Source organism: Mesocricetus auratus, unplaced genomic scaffold (genome assembly GCF_017639785.1).
Source record: "Mesocricetus auratus isolate SY011 unplaced genomic scaffold, BCM_Maur_2.0 Super-Scaffold_4256, whole genome shotgun sequence".
Lineage (NCBI taxonomy): Eukaryota > Metazoa > Chordata > Mammalia > Rodentia > Cricetidae > Mesocricetus > Mesocricetus auratus.
Genome location: NW_024429182.1, coordinates 80,414,260 through 80,434,504, shown reverse-complemented (window position 1 = coordinate 80,434,504; position 20,245 = coordinate 80,414,260). Strand labels below are relative to the sequence as shown.

General features: G+C 44.1%; 1 protein-coding gene across 2 annotated transcripts; it reads right to left on the bottom strand.

Annotated features, from left to right (window-relative positions):
- Positions 1–789: 789 nt before the first annotated feature.
- On the bottom strand, positions 790–20,078 carry Gde1 (glycerophosphodiester phosphodiesterase 1). 2 transcript variants are annotated; one of them, XM_040755760.1, is made up of 7 exons: positions 19,694–20,078; positions 12,813–12,988; positions 9,027–9,132; positions 6,232–6,324; positions 3,846–4,057; positions 2,097–2,162; positions 1,245–1,382 (listed from the first exon to the last, which is right to left on the bottom strand). In XM_040755760.1, exons 1-6 carry the CDS (start codon positions 19,952–19,954, stop codon positions 2,123–2,125), a joined length of 888 nt encoding a protein of 295 aa, XP_040611694.1. In that variant the 5' UTR covers positions 19,955–20,078; the 3' UTR covers positions 1,245–1,382; positions 2,097–2,122. The 2 variants fall into 2 exon arrangements, with proteins under 2 accessions (XP_040611688.1, XP_040611694.1); XM_040755754.1 differs by lacking the exon at positions 2,097–2,162 and having other exon boundaries at positions 790–1,382; positions 19,694–20,071.
- Between the last annotated feature and the right edge of the window lie 167 nt (positions 20,079–20,245).

The following is a 20,245-nucleotide window of genomic DNA, read 5'->3' as shown; positions in this document are numbered from 1 at the left end:
GCTATTTAAGGGCTGGTAAAAGGGCTCAGCAAGTGAAAGTGCATGCCACTAACTAAGCCCAAAGATCTAAATTCAATCCCAGGGACCCAAACAGGGAAAGGAAAGACTTCTGCAGGGCATCTTCTAACTTCCATGGCAACAATGATGGTATGTGTTTCCCCCCCCCCACTAAATAAAAATATAAATGTCTGTATATAACCCAAACTACCAAGTTACAATAAAAGCCCTGTTTGTTCATGTAGAGATGGTGAGGACCGAGTCAGTTCACCTGGAATTGGATACTGACTGCCGACTCTATTACAGACTCAGGTATATAACTAACTCTGTGGTGCCTCGATGTCCTCATCAATAAAGATGATGCTAACATACCCATAAGCTTTTTTTGGAGGGTTACAGATGATTGTGCATATAAATGTCTCATTTATTTCCTAGTCTAGAGCAAAAAAGGAACAGTAGTTTCCCTGAGATGGGCCTGCTTGTTTTGAGGATGTGCTCTCTGCCCACTAGTCTGTGCTTCCCCAGTAGTGAAATGAAGAGCAGCCCCAGATCCCCAGAAGCACCCTCCAGTTCCACTTGCTTAAGAGCCAGTATGTGCTTGAGATCCTGAGCAAACAGCCGCTCTGCCCCCTGGTGGTCCGAAGTGCTGAGATGCCACCAATAATTCCTCAGGGTGCTCAAGGCTTCCTCTGCACTGTGACTAAAGCAGGTGAGGCCTCCAGCTTGCCCAGGGCAGCCTCTCCACACACAACACTTCAGGACCAAAGGCTTGGTACACAGCTTTCCCTCTGCTCACCTTTCAATGATTTTATTAGTATGGTCACAAGTTTGACACCTACACGTCGCCGTTAACAGAGCTGACGACAAATATTGGAAATAAGTGAATTACTTATGGCAAGATTTAAAATGTCAACTTGGAGTGATCGTGCAAGCCCCATGCATTGATGCCTGCATCCTAATTGCAGGACCCATTCTGCTCATCCTCATGGCTCTGTGCCCTCGGCAGGGTTGGGGCGGAGCCACCCTGCCTTTTTTGCAGATCCAGAGTTTTAAGGGCAACAGTGTTAAGCCTTCCCTGGAACATGGTGGCCACACCTGGTTTCAGCTTGTTGTGGTGAAAATATGACTACTGCTAGTGTGAGCCACAGGATCCCCAGGGCTTGTGCTAACAGAATGTCCCATTGTCTCTGCAAGAGGCCTCCAGGCAGTTTTGCGATTCTGTCTCCTCCCAGGGAATCTAGAAGTGAGGTGCACAGTCTTCTAGCATGCTGTCAGTGATGTAGCTGGACCCAAGATGGGACTCGTAGTAATTCTTTTCATCAAAGGTGTTGACAGTCCAGCTAACAACCTGGATTCCTTTAGCTGACCACTTCTTCAAATAGTCTCTGGAGAAAAGGAAAATAGCGATTGTATCAGAATGACCAGCTGTCCCTGGAAGTGAGCATGTGAGTGAGTATCAACAGTTCCCAGAGAGCCTCCAGGTGGCCTCCTCCTGCAGAGGCTGGGAAACAGGCATACCCAGTGCTCCTCCTACAGTCAGTGGAGTGCTGGGACCCAGTGTGCTGTGTGCTTCCTTTTCTACCTGGCAGCTTCAAACACTCAGTCACTAGTGTCCTGGACACTGGGCCTGGCCTGTCTCTTTCCTCTTACACCACACTGTTTCTTTCGGTATTGCCGAAGCCTGGCTTCCTTTCAATTCACCAAGACAACTGACTCGTCCCTCCTCTACTCTGTATCTCAGGGTAAGAAGCAGCACCCTAAGCTTTCCCTTCCTTCCTCCTTCCTCCCTCTCTTCCTTTCAATTCACAGGCAGAACTTAGTTTGCTCCTGGCACCCTGCCCTGTATCTTGGTGAAGAGCCGTAGAATTCCTGGAAGTGCACTGGACCTCTCCTGTGTCCCCATTCCCAGGTTATGGCAAAGGTTACAACGAAAGGTAGTTGCTGAGACACAAGCCAGACACACACCTGTAAACAGCAAGCCCAGAACAATCACATTTTCTCAGATTCACAGGTTTAAGATGACTCAGGGATCTCCAGATAGACAAAAGGCCCACATCTCACCCTCCAGAACTGGTAATTTCTCAAGATGAGGGAGCTACCTTGGTGTGCAGCTGAGACAACATCCTCAATGAAGATGCCAAGTAAGGCATCTCTGGTGAAGGCATCTAAAAGGGACACAAAAGTGAGCCTCTCGCCCTCCACCATTTCCATTTCCTCATGTAATCCCACAGTACTGGCCCTCCCTGACAGCAGCAGGACTGGACGTCCTTGACCATGTGGCCGATGGAGAATCTAGTGTTCGAACCTGAGCCTTGGGCATGTGGGAGGCACTCACTCAACTGTATCACCAGTCTTCTTTTCAATTTTGTTTTCAAACAAGTTCTAGCTGTAGCTCGGGCTGGCCTTGAACTTGTAATCCTCCTGTTTAGCCTCCAGAGTTGCTGGAATTTCAGGCCTGTGCCACCAGGGTAACAATTACCAGCCACACTTCCTTCTCTGGGATCCCTCCCTGTCCAGACTAGGTCAGAGTCCAATGTCCACGCACTGGTGACCTCAAAGCTGTTGATGTCTGTTGTCTTTCACTACCGCTCTCCATCTTACAGAACCTCAAGCTCTAACTAGACTGGTTCCTAGATCTGCTGGTCTGGTTCCTGAGCACTGGGGGTACAGGCACATTCTGTTGCACTAACTTTCACATGGGTGCTATGGATCTGAAGTCAGGTCCCAGTGCTTGTACAAGAAGCACATTACACCCTGAGCATCTTCCCAGTCCTCACTGTGGTTTTATATTACTGGACTTAACACTGGATTGGCATCCCTGCGCTATTGGACAGTAACCTCCCACTGGACATTAGTATGCTTTCCAGGCAGAGAGCATGACTTCACTACTGTACCCTCAGTTTCCTCGTGAAGCACCTGGCAGCACTGTTAGCAGTAACCAAACTGCTGCTAGATTGAATTCATGAGCAAGCTGGAAGTCATATGGAGCTATACAGTGTGAATCTACAGCTGTAAAAATGGCAAAAGACGGGCCCAGAGATGTCAGCAGGTTAGAGAACAGAATCTGTAGAAGATGAGCAGAAGGGAGGATGGGAGCTGTAAGGCTGAGCCCATAGGAGGTTTCTGCTGCAGCTCTGCCCTGCCCCTGTTTAGTTTTCAAAGGGAGTCAATCATTAGCAGTGCAATCCCACTCTCACCATCACTTCCACTTTTTTCTTTTAAAAAATGCACTAAAAAATGGCTAGGAAGATGGCTTATCATAGTGCTTACCAAGCAAAAACACCAAAACAAAAATAAGAAGGTGGTTGATAAGGTGAGCTATGATTCGTCACTTCTGCCACACTTATTTACACATATGTCAAGAACTTACGGATACATTACACAATTAATGTGCTATAGTAAACTGCAATTTATTGTTTTAAAATGATTTTTAAAAAGTGCTTGTCATGCAAGCATGAAGACCACAGTTAGGTCCCAGCACCCACATAAAAGTTGGGAGACATGGCAGCCCACTTGTAACCCTGGTGCTCAGGAGGTGGAGACGATCCTGAGGATACGCTGCTTAGCTGGACCAGCTGCATCAGGGAGCTTCAGGTACACACAAGCATATATAAACACCACATATACAAACAAAAACCAACCAAACAAAACTTGCATAATCAAGAACATCTAAGCAGCCTGTTGTGAACCAGTGAAGTAGATCTGACACCTTCCCATACTATTCCAGCTGCTGGCACCACTCTAACCCACCAGGCACAGGCAAACAACCCAGTCTGCCCACCTTTAACCCCTCCTTCCCAGAAAAAGCACTCAGGATATGTGAAGCCAAGAGACAACTTCCAACTTACGGAGAGACAAAATCCTTCTGCATGAGGAAGGCTGAAATTCCACATAGGTACCACAAGACATTGTGCATGCTCCAGTCAAGCAAGATATCCAACACCACAAACATGGACTGCTTCCAGAAAACATTGTACCGAGGCTTCCCGTCTCCAGTATGGCTCAGACTCCAAGGCCTGTGAGTTAGGGCTGTTATTACCTTCTGATCCATTTGTCTCATCTGAAAAGGAATTTTGGAAAATAAAATGATCATCTCTTAAGTCTACAATTTCTCAATATTTTAGATTTACCAAATATTCATTTGATGAGAAGGTCATGGTGACTAACCTCATGGCTACTAAGTATGCCATCTCCACAAATCCTTTGAAAAAACATAACAGATGTAGGTATTCAATATGCAGTGTAATTAAGGACATCTTCCTCATAGCTCTATAGGAACTGCACTCCTATCAAAGTGAGAGAATTGGGTTGAGGAATGAGCTCTGCAGCAGAGTGGTAGTAGCACACACGAGGCCCCAGATTCAGTCAGAAACACACAGAGCAAATGAGAAAGAAAATTTCAATCACAGGGTCAAGTTTGGTTGGTTGTTTGTCTTGTCTGTCTGTCTGTCTGTCTGTCTGGGTTTTCAGAGGCAGGGTCTTCTGTAGCTCAGACTGACCAATCACACCAATCCTCCTGCCTCAGTATCCCGAATGCTGAAGTTACAGATGTGTATATCACCATGTTCAACTTTCAGGGTCACATTTTAATAATGCCATGAGGATAAGCTGCTATTCAAATTAATTGAATAGCAATTTAAATTCAGAACTCAATGAAGATGAAGGCATGATTTTTTCAAGATGGGCTGGCTAATTTCAACCCTGTTCATGCTAAGACTGAAGAGCTGAGGGGAGGGGAGAGGAGAAAGAAGGAAAGAGGCTGTGAGGAGACTGGAGAGAGGACAGAGCAGGAATAGGGCAGCCTAGAAGGAGGTACCTCAGGCTGTGCTCTCAACTCCATGGGAGAGCATCACACACTCCAAAGGCCTCTGTGGTCAAATAAGCCTAGGGAGCCAGGCTCCGTGTGTCTGTAAGTCCCAAGACCTTCACCCTGTGAAGGTCTGTACTGGCAGGTACTGTCCCACTGCAAACATTTTTAATGTATACTCTGTTGACTATAGCAGAAGGATGCCATAGAACTCATCATTTTGCAAATTAGTAATTAAAGAGAATGACTAAGTAATTATCCCATCTATAGGGGAACTAAATGGTAGATCAGAAGGAGTCTCATTTATAGATGAATTCTAGATTCTGAGTAAAATATTAACATTTCATGACTTCCTAGTAAACTGGCAGACCTGGCCAATGAACATGAGGAATCCATAACAAAGCTGCACTAGCCCAAGAGATGAAGTGTGCCTCCTGATAGGCATACACTTCCCACTAGGACAAGACCTTGCCGAGAACAATGAATCCTACGTAACTACATGAGTTCTTGCTTACTTTACCAGTTTACAAGAAATAAATTAGGGGAGCGTCTGTAAAATCTCACGAGTGTACAATCACTCAATCCAGATATGGATAAACACAACAGCAGAAATAATTTCAGGACCAGGGACAATGCTCATTGGAAAAGCATGAGGCCCTAGTAACACACACACACACACACACACACACACACACAGAGCTCATGCATACACATGTTCATTTAGATATATGTTTCTGGTTTCTCCAATGAAATGTGGGGGAAGTTACCTTATTTGGGTATTGATGCAAATGAACAATTTTTAAAAATATAAATAACTAATTTTTATCTGAAAAAAGTTAAAAGCATTCATGGAACTCCTGAGACATGAAAATTTTTACTTTTCTGATCTTTGATGATACTAAGCAAGGGCTTATTGAGGAAGAACAGTGGGAGAGACAGGAAATAAGCAAGATCATGGCTAAAGGGGATTCATGTATTAACCATTTTTGTGTGCATCTGAAACACTATAGAAGACAGTTTTTGTTGTTGTTGTTTGAGACAGAGTTTCACTATACAGCCAGGCAGACCTCAATTTCTCCTGACTCATTCTTCCAAATGCTGAGATTACAGATATGTCCCACCGACACTAGCAAGAATTGTTTTTAAGCACATTTAGTGTTACTTTTGGGAAGCAGGGCCATGGACTTGTGTTCTTTTTGACGATGTTTACCCAGGTGACATGAATGAGGCTGTAAAGTGCCCGCTAAGAGAAGCTGCTTCGAAGAGGGTCTATGCGTGTAAGGAATAGCAAGACAGCCCCCGGGAGACTCCCCTGCTCATAAAGAAACAGCCTCCCGACCGTGACTGCATTCAATTCAGTGTGACAGATACCTGTCTTACCTCCAGGAACAAACCCAATGTGACATACAAAGAAAAGTCTGACTTACCTTATAGATAACTTCTGGCAAGAATGAGCAGACCATACTGTTATTGTACAGCTGTGGAAATTCCATGTATATATTCTTTAGAGCAGCAGAAGCCTGTACAACAGAGATTCACGTAGTTAAAAATCAAAACACTATTGTGCCAGCAAGTAGCTATTGCACAGTAAGTGCAAATGCTAGTTACTAAATCAGAAGTGTGCTAATGCTGGATGTGGGGGCGCTGAAAGCAGCATCACTGACACTGAGGTACATTTAAACTCACAGCAGCAGAAGGAAGCAGGCAGGCACTGCTGTATTGCCACCACTTGAGAGGCTCACCAAGAACCACACGGGGCAGCAGGGCAGGCTATAGGCCATGGAAGGCTGAAAGCAAAACTGCAAATACCCTTCCTCATGCTCTGCTTTAGCCATTAGAAGAGTTCTTTAATGCCTAGCCTGGAAGAAGCCTGAGGCTTACAGCTGGGGACTCCAGAGGGTGATTTTCTGAGGACTGAGGACCGAAAGGATCCATCATTCACCATGGAGGACACAGGGGAAGCAATGTGGGCGAGGAAGGAGGAAAAGAGCTGAAGACTCCCAACTCTCCCCAGATGGAACACAAGTCTCTTTCCATAGCAGCTCAGCTAATAAGGAAGAAATAACAGTGTTTCCAAACTAACATCTCTAACCTTCTAAATGAATGTCAGTAGCAGCTAACACAGTAAGAGTCACCAGACACCACAGACATCACCACTGTTGAACACTGCTGATTCTGGAACATGACAGACTCCCCAAAGTAGAGGGGAATACAGAAGTTACATGTGTCCTGCATCCTTTCACCAATGAACTGGGAGAGAACTTAAATTCTCACAACCCTGTATGGTCATTTCTCTATCCCATTTTATCCACAAGAAAGTGGAGCATGTCGAGCTTACCCTGTAGCAAGTACACAGTCTGTCAAGGTCTGTCAGACTCCAAAGTCTGTACCCTTGGCTTCAGGGCTCTGCTAACTTGGGTTTCTTGCCAACACTTGCTCCTGTACTGCCATCTTGGTCAATGAGATCATTGTGTTCTACCCAACTGAACACTTTAAGCACCCATCTGGAAACAAGGGGCTGAGGGTTTTGAACAGCTTCTTCTGACTCCTTTTCCCCCTCCCCCATTAAAACAACAACAACAAACCATACAGGAAGAACAGCACTCCCAAACATGGACAACATCAGCAACAAAGCCTGAGGTGCTTGGCACATGCTTAGCATGTGTGAAGCCCTGGGTTCAATCCTGGACACCAAATATACAAATAAATATTTAGAGATTCACTTGACCCCATGTTCGACATCTTCAGTATTCCTCCACTGATGTGGCCTGTAAAATACTAAAGTCTGACTATTTAAGTAGAATAGGTACTTCAGGGAATTCTGATTGGCAGGAAAACCTAAGTACTTATATAGTTACAACCGTAGAATAGGTACTTCAGGGAATTCTGATTGGCAGGAAAACCTAAGTACTTATATGGTTACAACCATGAGTTTATATATACTTATAACCATGAGTTTACTGGAATAATAATTAATCCTCTTTCCTTAAAGATGGGAGCTTACTGTGGCAAAATTCAAGTGCACACTTATGATCATACTTATGACTCTGACTCTCTCTCTCATTTTTTATTTATTTGTTTGTTTGTTTTGTTTTCTTGAGACGGGGTTTCTCTGTGTATTTCTGGCTGTCCTGGAACTAGCTCTATAGACAAGGCTATCCTCTAACTCACAGAGATCCGCCTGCCTCTGCCTAAGTGCTAGGATTAGAGGCGTGTCCACCACAGCCACACCATACTTATGGTTCTAACAATTGATTTACATTATTTCCTGGGATTAGTAAGAATTCTCCAGTGATGAGTACTAACAACTATGACCACAGGAAAAACACTCACATTGTCCAAGTGAGGGACAAGTATTTGTTTTGGAAAAGCTGGTTATTAGACAACCAGTGTTATGAGAACTGTTTTAACAGAAATTTATACCAGAACATGCTTTTGTGGATACAAGCCCATGTTCTAAATTTTGTTTTAGGAATTTCATGAACATGAGGAATGCAGTAATCTAAGAAAGGTACAGATGTTCAACTCACTGAATAACAGAACTGTATGTAGTGACAGTACTTGCATAGAGGGATATGTCTGTCCTTCGAGCTGCCAGAAGCTCTGAGTACAGCAGTCAGTCCCTTTTAAATGACATGCAGAGGTCCCTGTGCAGCAATCACAGCCTGTGAGCAGGCGTGAAGAGATGGCCTGTGTGCAATCCCTCAGGTCCTTCTTGTGAGGTGAGAGGTCTGCTGCACAAGTCTCTCTCTTTACTAGTTACATCACATCTTTTGGAAATGTGTTCTGCAAAACCTGACCCTGCCATTCTGTGCTGGTTGAAGACTTGCAGTAGTTAAAGGGCTCCATAAAAGGAAAAAATTTTTCAAAATGTAAAATATGTAAACTGCATTTTATACTTCCATTAAGTAACCATAGTATAACTTATAAAAATAAGGAAAAAGAAGCCGGGCGTTGGTGGCGCACGCCTTTAATCCCAGCACTCGGGAGGCAGAGGCAGGCGGATCTCTGTGAGTTCGAGACCAGCCTGGACTACCAAGCGAGTTCCAGGACAGCCTCCAAAAGCCACAGAGAAACCCTGTCTCGAAAAACCAAAAAAAAAAAAAAAAAAAAAAAAAAAAGGAAAAAGAATAAATAAGAAAATACATGGTGAGTTTTGGAAATGATAAGCCTTACATAAGATATCTTTTTAAAAAAGGAAAGTCCATGGAATAAACTGTACCATATCTGCATGGCCTTTGACATCAAAGAATATTGTGAGGTTGTGACTGAGGCACTCTGTAACGGCTTCCTTCAAGGTAGGGATCTTTTCATCAGGGAACTCATTTCTGCAAGAGAGGATAAAGAAATGGCTCACAGCAGGGAGTACAGAAAAAGAGCAAGCTTAATTGGAATGGACATTTTGCAAATGTCTCCCAATAAAAGCCAAGAGTGCTTTCCCTTTCTTCAATCGCACCACAGCCAGATAATTTACTACAGTACCTGAACCCAAGAGCAACAACAGCAGCAAAGCCCATGTAAATGATAGCATTCCACAGACTTGGTAATGTATTAGTAATCTGTTCATCAAAAAAGCAGACCACACCCACCTTTAGAGAATGAGGGACTTGATTTTAAGCTAATTCTTCCTTATGTAGGGAAAACAATCCCAGCACATAAGTCTATTAACTGTAATGCTATGCAGTTGTTTGTCTAAAACAGTGGTTCTCAACCTGTTCCTAAGCCCATCAAAAAATGCAGATGCTCACATTACGAATCATAACAGTAGCAAAATTAGAGTTATAAAGTAGCAACAAAAACCATTTTATGGTTGGGGTCACCACAACATGAGGAACTGTATTAAAGGGGCACAGCATTAGGAAGGTTGAGAAGCACTGGTCCACAAGAATATACATATTCTGGCAGGGTGATAGTGGTATACGCCTTTAATCCCAGCACTCGGGAGGCAGAGGAAGAAGCAGGCGGATCTCTGTGAGTTCAAGACCAGCCTGGTCTACAAGAACTAGTTCCAGGACAGGCTCCAAAGCTACACAGAGAAACCCTGTCTCGAAAAAAATCAAGCAAAAAAGAATATATATATGTGCGTGTATGTATGTAAGTATTTTGATAAAGAAAATGAAGCTTAAGTGCCTGACACAACAAATCAGCTTCCTTTCATAATGAAGTTTCAATCTACATGGTTTAATTTGTGCCCATTCCAACCTACTCCTATCAGATCTTGGCTTGAAAAAGAGCATGGATAATTTACATGTTACAAGCAATTCTACCAGCCATTTGGGCTGATGTCCACTCTATGGAGAGTGGAGGGGGCCCCTAAGGTTGCTGTTCTTTGACACCCCCCTCCCTTTATTTTGTTTTGCTAAGACAAGGTCTCACTCTGTAGCCCAGGCTCGCTGGGATTTCTTTCTCTCTTGCCAAGTAGTGGATTACAGGCACAGGCCACTGCACCACTACACATAACTAGCTTGAGTTAAAACACCTATTTTTCAAGCCAGGCGTTGGTGGCGCATGCCTTTAATCCCAGCACTTGGGAGGCAGAGGCAGGTGGATCTCTGTGAGTTCGAGGCCAGCCTGGTCTACAAGAGCTAGTTCCAGGACAGCCTTCAAAGCCACAGAGAAACCCTGTCTCGAGAAACCAAAAAAAAAAAAACCACCTATTTTTCCTGAAACATAGTTCTAAATTAAGCCAAGTACTTCATTTGGAGTGGATCATTGGGAAGGCTATCCATTATAATTGTGGAATCAAGAGTAGTTCTGTGGGGCTGGAGAGATGGCTCTGGTTAAGAGCACTGGCTGCCCTGCCAGTGGACCAGGACTTGATTCCTTGCTCCCAATAATCACATGGCAGGTCACAACTGTCTATAACTCCAGTTCTAGAGGATCTACTGCTCTCTTCTAGCCTCCTTAAGCACTGTACCCACACGGTGCACAGGCAAACACTGCACACAAAACCTCAAAATTTGAAAGTGGTTACATGAAAAACACTATCATGATACTCTAATACTACGCCTTCTTTGCAGATTCCAAATGGTGATAATGACCCTAAGCACTTTTTGTTGTGTTAACTTTAAGCTGACATCTTTTCATTTATTTATTTTGGCTTTTGAGACAGGGTTTCTCTGTGTAGGCCTGGCTGTCCAGGAACCTGCTCTGTAGACCAGGCTGGTCTTGCACACACACAAATCTGCCTGCCTCTGCCTCCCAAATGCTGTGACTAAAGGCATGGGCCACCACTGCCCAGCTATTATGTCTATTTATTTAAGGGAGAGGGGAGCATGCATGACATGGCACATATATGGAGGTCAGAGAAAAAGTTCTGGAAATTGGGTCCTGAGGCTAGAACTCAGGTTGTTAGGCTTGGTGGCCAACTGTCTTGAACCTGACATCCTCCTACTGGCTATTTATTTGCAATATTAATGCCAGCCTTCCCCTCAAATACAGAAGAGCAATGAGTATTTGATAATAGCAAGAGAAATTTCAGAGAATGGTTCTGGATCTTCAGGTTACCGATATTCCTTCCAGCACCAGGACAGTTGGCTTTGACTTTGATTTCTTCTAGGTCTGAGTCACTTTATGGAGGACCAGACCTTCATCACTGGGTCAGACGATCTATATTCAGAGAGTATTGGCCACTGACCTGGTAGTTGGCATTACATTAAAAATAATGAGCCCATGTTTTTATTATCACAATAAAGATGGGGGCTGGGGAGATGGCTCAGAAATTAAAAGCAATGACCTTTCTTCCAGAGGATCCAAGTTTGAGTCTCACCACCTACATGGCAGCTTACAATTGTCTGTAACTCTATCCTAGGGGATCCAACACTCTCTTCTAACCTCTGTTGGCACCACACATGTGTTTGATACAGAGACATACACACAGACAAAGCACCCATACACATAAAAGAATAGTAATTACATAGAAACATTACAAAGACAAAAGGGGAGATATCTAAACAGCCCAATTTCAAAGTACCTCACCTGGAGTTTCAATTCTCAGGGTGGACAGCTCTCAGTGGAGGGCAGAAAGAGTTCAGCAGTTCTGGGAATCAGACATGCTGAGTCAAAGGTAATAACTAGTGTGGACTGCTTATCTTCCAGAGGATTCACAACAGAACTCTTCTGGAACATCTTATAAAAATAGCTCTGAACATGTATTTGTGCACAGGTGCATGCATGTATTCATACACACATATACAGATATGAGAGGACATTATCTATTTAGACAACTAAACACATTTTCAGTTTTACAGGGTTAAAGAGACATGAAGGGCAACCAGAGACAATATGGTATGGTTCATGTTTCTTTGAACTGAAACTGGGATATCAAGACTCTCATCTTGGCTTTTATATGAATTCATTATTGACTCCTGAATAGCTCATTTAACTTTTCCAGAAGTACTGTAAGCAAGATTAATGTAACTTTACACGAAGCTACCTACTGTTTCTAAGTGTAAATATTTATCTACATTTGCATGCACAATTCCATTCCTCAGTTGTACCAACCATGCCAAGGTCTTAACAGCCTTTGTACTGAACTATGTTTGAACAAAGTATTACCACTGAAGGGACAGTGGTACTTTGAAGTTTACTAGGATACTTTCTACTCCTTACAGTCTATGCTTCCTCAGAAGTTTGTTACAAGGATCTGGTGAGTTGGTTAACGGTAGAATCATTACTTGGCCAGCTTAAAGAATGAATTGGTGTATCTGAAGGCATTGCTTTCAGCCTCAGATCCTAATGTAAAGGATGGCAGAGAGTAGGCTTCGGTTAGTGACGAGAACTCAGACTGTATTAGCCTGAGAATGCTGCAGAGGCCGATACGCCACAATGGGAATGACTGAATACACACACGGCGTCTCTGCTGTTGCTGGTGTGTGCTCACTACTTGGGAAGCCTGTTAGGTTCAAATGGAAAACCTTTCCTGGACTAGACATACTTAGAAGGTGCAGTGTCTACCTGTGACCACCATGATGGCTGAAGGACCTGTGAAATGACATCAGTGACTCACCTGAGTCTGTGATTTGCTGCAGGGTTAAGTTTCCTAACTTGTTCAAATGTCAGATCACATAGTCGGCCAGACCCGTCTGTTGTCCTATCTACTGTGTTATCGTGCATCAAGACAGGAACTCCGTCAGCAGTAAACTCGATGTCCAACTCCACACCCGTTGCTCCATTCTTAGCTGCCTTAATAAAAACATCAACAATATTAATGTCAACAAGCTACAGATATCATTTACCTCTAAACATGAAGGAAAAGCAACATGGCTGGTGACGCAGACAGCTGCGCTTATAGATTACTGTCCCTTTTCTCTTCCAGGCAGCTCCCAGATGAACTTGTTCCCCATGGATGTTAAATGTTGTTAAAAAGATCTAGCTTTCACTCTTCCCACTGTCACAGTAGCAGAATGAGGGGACTGCTGGCTGCAAGCTTTTTCTGGGCCATGGTGGCTTTAAACATTTAGACAGTCTCTACAGTGTGTCTCGTCTGCTAGTGGAAAAGCTGGTCACTGCCCTGTGCTCCCCAGTACTCAGCTATTTCACAATGCTGGTATAAACAAGATGAATCAGGATTGTGTTGGTTTAACCTCATCCTCTCTGAGAACACCAAGACTAGGGGACAACTGTTTGGTCATGTCTGGAGCACTGGTTGTGGGACAAGTTGCTAAGCTTAACAAGGTCTATTAAAATTTATGGAAAAAGAATTTAGGCCCCCACTGTAGCTCAGTAGTAGAGCCCTCTGTTTAGGATGCGGGTAAATAAATAATAAAAGCTAAGCACTAACTTAGAAATACTGATGTGTGACTCCTTATCTTTCTCATCACAATGAACATAGGAAATGCTCATTATGATTATAGTTTTTCATTTTGGTTTACTGCAAACATACACAGTATTTAGTAAAAAGCCTTAACACATATAACAAAGGAGATAATAAAAATGATGAAAGTTTATTAGCCTTTTCTAGTTTCCAGGAATTTCTGTGTTTTAAATGCATTGACTCACTTAATTCTTACAACAAACATTATTAAGATTAAACTGGTAACATCCCCATTTTTCAGATGAGGAAATTGAGACAAAGATCCAGAAATCTGAGCTGGAAAGACGGCTCAGCAGTCAAGAGCACTGGCTGTTCTTCCAGAGGACCTTAGTTCAATTCTTAGCAACCACATGGTGGCTCACAACCATCTATAATGGGATCTGATGCCCCCTTCTGGCAGACAGAGCACTCAAACCTTTTTAAAAAACCATAAATAAATACAATATTAAAGATTCAGAAATTTGCCCAGCAGTACACAAACTGGGATGTAGCAGTGGCTGCGCTCTGAACCACTGTGACTTCCCTATCGTGGCTCATGTAGAACAAGCCACTTCAAGGTTGGCATGAGTGACACTCCCTGTTCTTCCCTTACTCAGCACATAGTGAAGTACCCATGAGGGGCATGCAGTATTGTGCTAGTGTAGTAAGCACCCCACAGATTCACCATGGCTATGCACTCTGTCCCTTTAAGTGTGCATTTCAAAGGTAAAGAGTCAGATTGCCCAGTCAAGTTTAAGGGTAGAGGTTTTTCTACTTTATTTCAATATTTCTCTACTCTGATACTATAGTTATAAATCTACATATCCTTTTAGTTTCACTCATGTGACCATGCAATCCCTTCAATCCTAGTCCCACCTCTGGCTGTGTTATCCGGGTTGAGTTACCATCTATCTAGGCTCAGCTTCTTCACTGAGATGGCATCTCTATAATGCTCCAGAGTGGTGAAGATGTGGAGATAATGCCTGTAATGAGCTTGGTACAAAGCTCAGAGTTAGCATTCCCCACAAGCTATTATGACAAGAAAGATAAGCTCACTGAGTCATTCTAAGAAAAGCGTCCACCCACACTGGTGACAAAGCTTTACAACATTAAAGGGTACAACCTGTCTAAGTTAAAATTGAAATGTACTACAAACCAACATGGCTTATGTTTTTTTTTTAAGATTTATTTATTTATTATGAATACAACATCTTGCCTTCATGTATGTCTGCACGCCAGAAGAGGGCACCAGATCTCATTATGGATGGTTGTGAGCCACCATGTGGTTGCTGGGAATTGAACTCAGAACCTCTAGAAGAGCAGTCAATGCTCTTAACCTCTGCGCCATCTCTCCAGCCCCCGGCTTATGTTTTATAACATAAAATGACAATTCAGTTTACACCACACATTTCTTTTACGATAATACAAACAATATCCTTATTTCCTTTTTGTTTGTTTCTTTGTTTTTCAAGACAGGGTTTCTCTGTATTGCTTTGGACGACCCCTGGAACTTGCTCTGTAGATCAGTCTGGCCTCGAACTCACAGAGATCTGCCTGCCTCTGCCTCTGAGTGCTGGGATTAAAAGTGTGTGCCACCAACGCCCTGCAACATCCTTATTTCTTGATGCTGCACTTTTAATTGTACTTTTCTTCACCAAGGTTGTTTGGTAACAAAACAATCTGTGCTTGCTCCCCCCCTCCACATTTTACACATGCCATCACTGACTTACTCACTCAACCCTTGGTTTTTAGAGGCAGGATCTCACCATGTAGTTTGGGATGGTCTTGAACTCACAATCCTCCTGCCTCATCTTCCTGAGGACTGTGATTACAGATGCTACCACAACTGTCTATTGTCTTTTGAGCAGTTTATTAAAACCAAAACACAAACTAACAAAATCAAAACCCCCAAATCAAAACAAACCCATAAACCCTAAAGAGACTGTTTAGAAAACACATTAGTGTTCTAGAAGCAGATGACCACATTCAACTTGCTTTACCAGTACTCTGAAGCTGAACCCTTGCCTCTAATTCACGGGAAGATATCTAGAGGAGGACTCTCTCAGGCAAGAGAAACAGCAGACACAATTCAAAGGCCTTGGGTAGGAAGGAGCCACTGAGGTGGCTGAAAATGCTTACTGCTACCCAAACCTACTACCTTTCTCACAGTTAGAGCAGACTCATCCTTGTCTTAGTGTTCGGCTTCCTCCTGGGCTCCCAATACGCACCTCAGGTGTGCAATGGCAGGAGTCTTCTGGGAAAGATACAGAAAGAGGGAATGAAGTATTCCCATTAGCTTGGATGCTGGCGCCTAGGAATGTGATACCCCAGCTGTACTGGCTACCCATCTACACTCATTAGGAAGACAGTGAGTCCTCTGACTGTGAGAAATTTAAAGTTGGATATTCAAGTACATGAAGCCAAACGCATCCTAAACAAACACTGGGTGATTGGGTCAGAGAGAACAGGGCCCCTAAGAAGGGAAGAGAGAAACCGTTAGGGGCTGGGAGTGCAGGTCAGTGGTAGAGTGCTTTGCTCAGCTTGCTTGAGGCTTTGGAGAAGGGGCCCAGGAGGCCGCCCTGGTCTTCCCACAGCCACATGCCGGCGCCTGCACTGGCACGAACCGGAGCCCAGGACCTGCTGAGTGATGCAGAGACGCCAAGGTACTGCCCAGAGCTGGAACCCTTGCTAAACATATAACAGCTTCAAACTCACAGAGATCTGCCTACCTCTGCCTCCTGATTCACTGGGTAAAGACCTGTGCCACCACATCCAGTTATAATTTTTATTTTTAAATCCATCCTCTAGTACTGAGTGTACCATGAACATAATTGAATTTCTTTGCCACCATTTTAATAGTGTATCTGTTTTTTAATATTTTAAAATTACTTTATATGTATGTGTGTGTGTGTGGAGTATGAGCATGTCAGTGAAGGTATCTGTGAAAGCCAGAGGTGATGGATCACCAGGAGCTAGAGTTATAAGTAGTCCTCTGCAAGAGCAATACATTCTCTTAATTGCTGAGCCTCCTCCCTGGCCCCTGGTTTTGTGGGATTTTTTTTGGGGGGGGTGCTGTTATTTCTCTAAGTAGCTCTTGATGTCTTGGAACTTCCTATGTAGACCAAGCTGGTCTCAAACTCACAGAGATCCACTTGCCCCTGCTTCCAAAGTTCCAAAGTGCTGGGATTAGTGGTATGGAACACTATATTACCCAGCTGTTTTTTTTTAAATCCATTCATTTCATATTTAGCTAGTTTTCTTCATATAAGCAGCATACTACCTGTCACAGACTCCATCAGTCAGAACATCTCTGTACCCCGTAGAATGTCTAAGAATACAAACTATGAGGTGCAAATGGACAAAGGGAAGGAGAGATAAAAAACAAATCTGATAGAAATGCCCCCCTCCCCTGGTTCTTTTGTTAGTTTGTTTGTTTTTTATTTTTCAAGACAGGTGTAGCCCTGACTTTCCTGAAACTAGCTAGCTCTGTAGACCAGGCTGACCTCAAACTCACAGAACTCCACCTGCCTCTGCTGACATTAAAGGCATGTACCACCACCACCCAGCTGGAAACACTGTCTTTTCAAGTCATGAGGGAGGTCATAGACTTGTCCTCTGCAGTTTGATCTGGCAGCTAAATACAGTCATAGCTAAAAACATGATCCACAATGACCTGCCATTCTTGCAGGGCGAACTGCCACATTTCATTTCCTCTTCAGACCAGGAATCCATCTGGTACAATGTAAGAGTCACTGTAATTGTATGTAAGGCATGCTCATTGCACAGAGAATTTTGACCTGCTTCCTTATGACACAACAGGATGATAACTGTATTTGCATCTCACATATATGCTTCCTCATTCATTTAATGTGACTGATATCCAGGCAAACATACTCTTGGCCAAATCACACTGTCAACAAATACTTAGGAACACTTTCTGTCTTCAGTTAATTTTGAGTATTCTTTAAGGCAATCTACATCAAAGTAAGTAGAAATGGAGCCAATGGCCATCACACGCTTTTCCTCTTCTGACAAGGCAAGTACATGTGTCCTCCACCAACTCAAAGGCCCACTGTCTCTTCCTCAGATTTAGTTTTCTCATCTTTATTATTGTTGGATAGCATCAGCTGTTCTTAGATCCCTGGGAAATAGCGCACACAGGATTTCACCTATTTCATAGAAACCATTATTCTTTCCATTTTACAAATGGGGAAACTGAGGTTGGGGCTGAACCTAAGGTGCTCCACGTGCTTGGTGATAAGTACTGAATTATGAGCAAGTTACATAAGTTGGACAAAGAAAACACAGAGCCTGCATTCAAACATCCTGAAAAATATTTTAACCTATGCCAAAGAACATCAATACTTCCCATCAGAAGGCTTTATTCCAGAACAATGTTTCTCAACCTGTGGCTTATGACCCTTTGGGGGGGTTGAATGACCTTTTCACAGGGGTCTCCTAAGACCATCTAAAAACAGAAATTTACATTACAGTTCATAACAGTAGCAAAATTACAATTAAGAAGTAACAACGACTCAGGAGGCAGAGGCAGGTGGATCTCTGTGAGCTCAAGACAGGCCTGGTCTACAGAGTGAGTTCCAGGACAGCCTCCAAAGCCACAGAGAAACCCTGTCTCGAAAAACCAAAAAAAAAAAAAAAAAAAAAAAAAAAAGAAGTAGCAATGAAAATAATTTTATGGCTGGGAGTCACCACAACACAAGGAACTGTATTAAAGGGTCACAGTGTTAGGAAGGTTGAGAACTTCTAATTTAGAAGGACTTGTGTGTGTTGGAGTAAGTTTTCCCACCTAGTCTATGTCTTAAAGAAATGAGAAGATCAGATGTACAGTTGTCTAAAAGGTTAGGTGTGGTGATGCATGCCTTTAATCCCAACACTAGGGTGAGTTCAAGGCTGGCCTGGTCTACATAGCCAGTTCTAGGGCTGCTGTGACCCTGTCTCAAAAACAAAATACTCCAAAATAAAAAAGAATCAAAGCTGTAGTATTTGCATATATTCCAGGAATGCCCTCTTACACCCCTCAAGTCAGCTCTCAAGAGTTCTTATGCCTAAGACAAACTACTATGTAAGCAGTTAAGCTGTGCTGTCACGATACACATTTTTTCATGGCTCTTTTTTTGATCCACAACTGCAAAACCAACATGTATGATTGCTGACTATAGTACACAGGGGTGCATAATTCACTGAAAATGCTCTTACCATGCAAACTGTCATTAATAAGAAAACAGAAGACTTACAAGGACAGGGAGATATCAAAATTCTCCAGGGTGCCTTGTGCAAAAGGGAGACAAATATTGATCAGAATTCTGGCTGCTAGCCTTGACCATGAAGGTGTTTGGTGAGATAAGGATAGTACTTAAGTAATATAGGGGACAAAAAAATACACCCTGTGATAAGAGCAGTTTGTACTAATCTTGACTCACCAGACACCTGACAGTGGTGGTGCATACCTTTAGTCCCAGCACTCAGGAGGCAGAGGCAGATGGATCTTAGTTTGAAGCAGCCTGGTTTATGGAGTGAGTTCCAGGATAGCCAGGGCTACACAAAGTAACCCTGTCTCAAAAGGGAAAGAAAATAAAAGAATAATCTCATTTACTAACAAGAACCTATTTGGGTTCATGGTTCATCCACACACTGAGATTTTGTTCTGCTCCTCCAAGCCAGGCCACATACAAACCTGCTATGTTATCTAACCAATCCATCATCAGCCTCGCCTCAGGACCTTGGCACTTGCCATCAGCGTTTCCTGGGACAATTCCCACTGGTCCCAAAGTTCCTTGTAATTCTATTTCCAGTTCATACATCTCTAGTCCACAGAAGACTACTCTGCCGCAAATCCATCCACTCCTCCTTTACTTCTGCTACATAATTGCATTCCCCCACCCCGTAAGAGTATCCTATCATCTCTTTCAACTTCGCCGAAAGTCAAAGGAGCTTTGCCTGATACGCGACTGTCACTCCAGCGTCTGGAGCAAAGCAAATCTACAAGCACCTGCGGAATTCTAGAAACAGCAGCAGTGGGGAGGAAGGCGGGGCCGGACCAGCGGCCAAGCAGGCCCAAGGCGTGAGGGGCTCACCTGCCGGATGGCCGCCAGCGTGTTCTCGGGCGCGTCGTGACTGCCGCCGCGGTGGGCGATGGCGGACACGCGGTCACGGGGCTTGAGCACCTGTAGGACCCGGCGGGACGGCACCGGCTCGAAGCTGAAGAGCCGCAGAAGGATGTAGAGGCTGCCGGTGAGCACGCAGGCGTTGAAGGGGCTGCGCGTCACCACCAGCAGCACCACTAGCACGAAGGAGAAGGGGCCCAGGAGGCCGCCCTGGTCTTCCCACAGCCACATGCCGGCGCCTGCACCGGCACGGACCGGAGCCCCGGACCTGCCGGGCGACGCAGAGACGCCGAGGTACTGGCCACAGCCGGAACCCTCCGCTGGGAGCAGCGCTGCACAATGGCGGCGGCGGACCCATCTCGAGAAAGAGCCCGTCCCCTAGCCAATCATAGTTCCGGGAATCCAGCATTGGGGGCGGAGTCGCTGTCATGGCAACAGAGGCGGGCCCAGGGCCCAGGCTGGGGTTCTAGGGCAGCTTAGGGTTACATGAGGTGAGGTCAGGACTTCAGCCCTGGCCTTCAG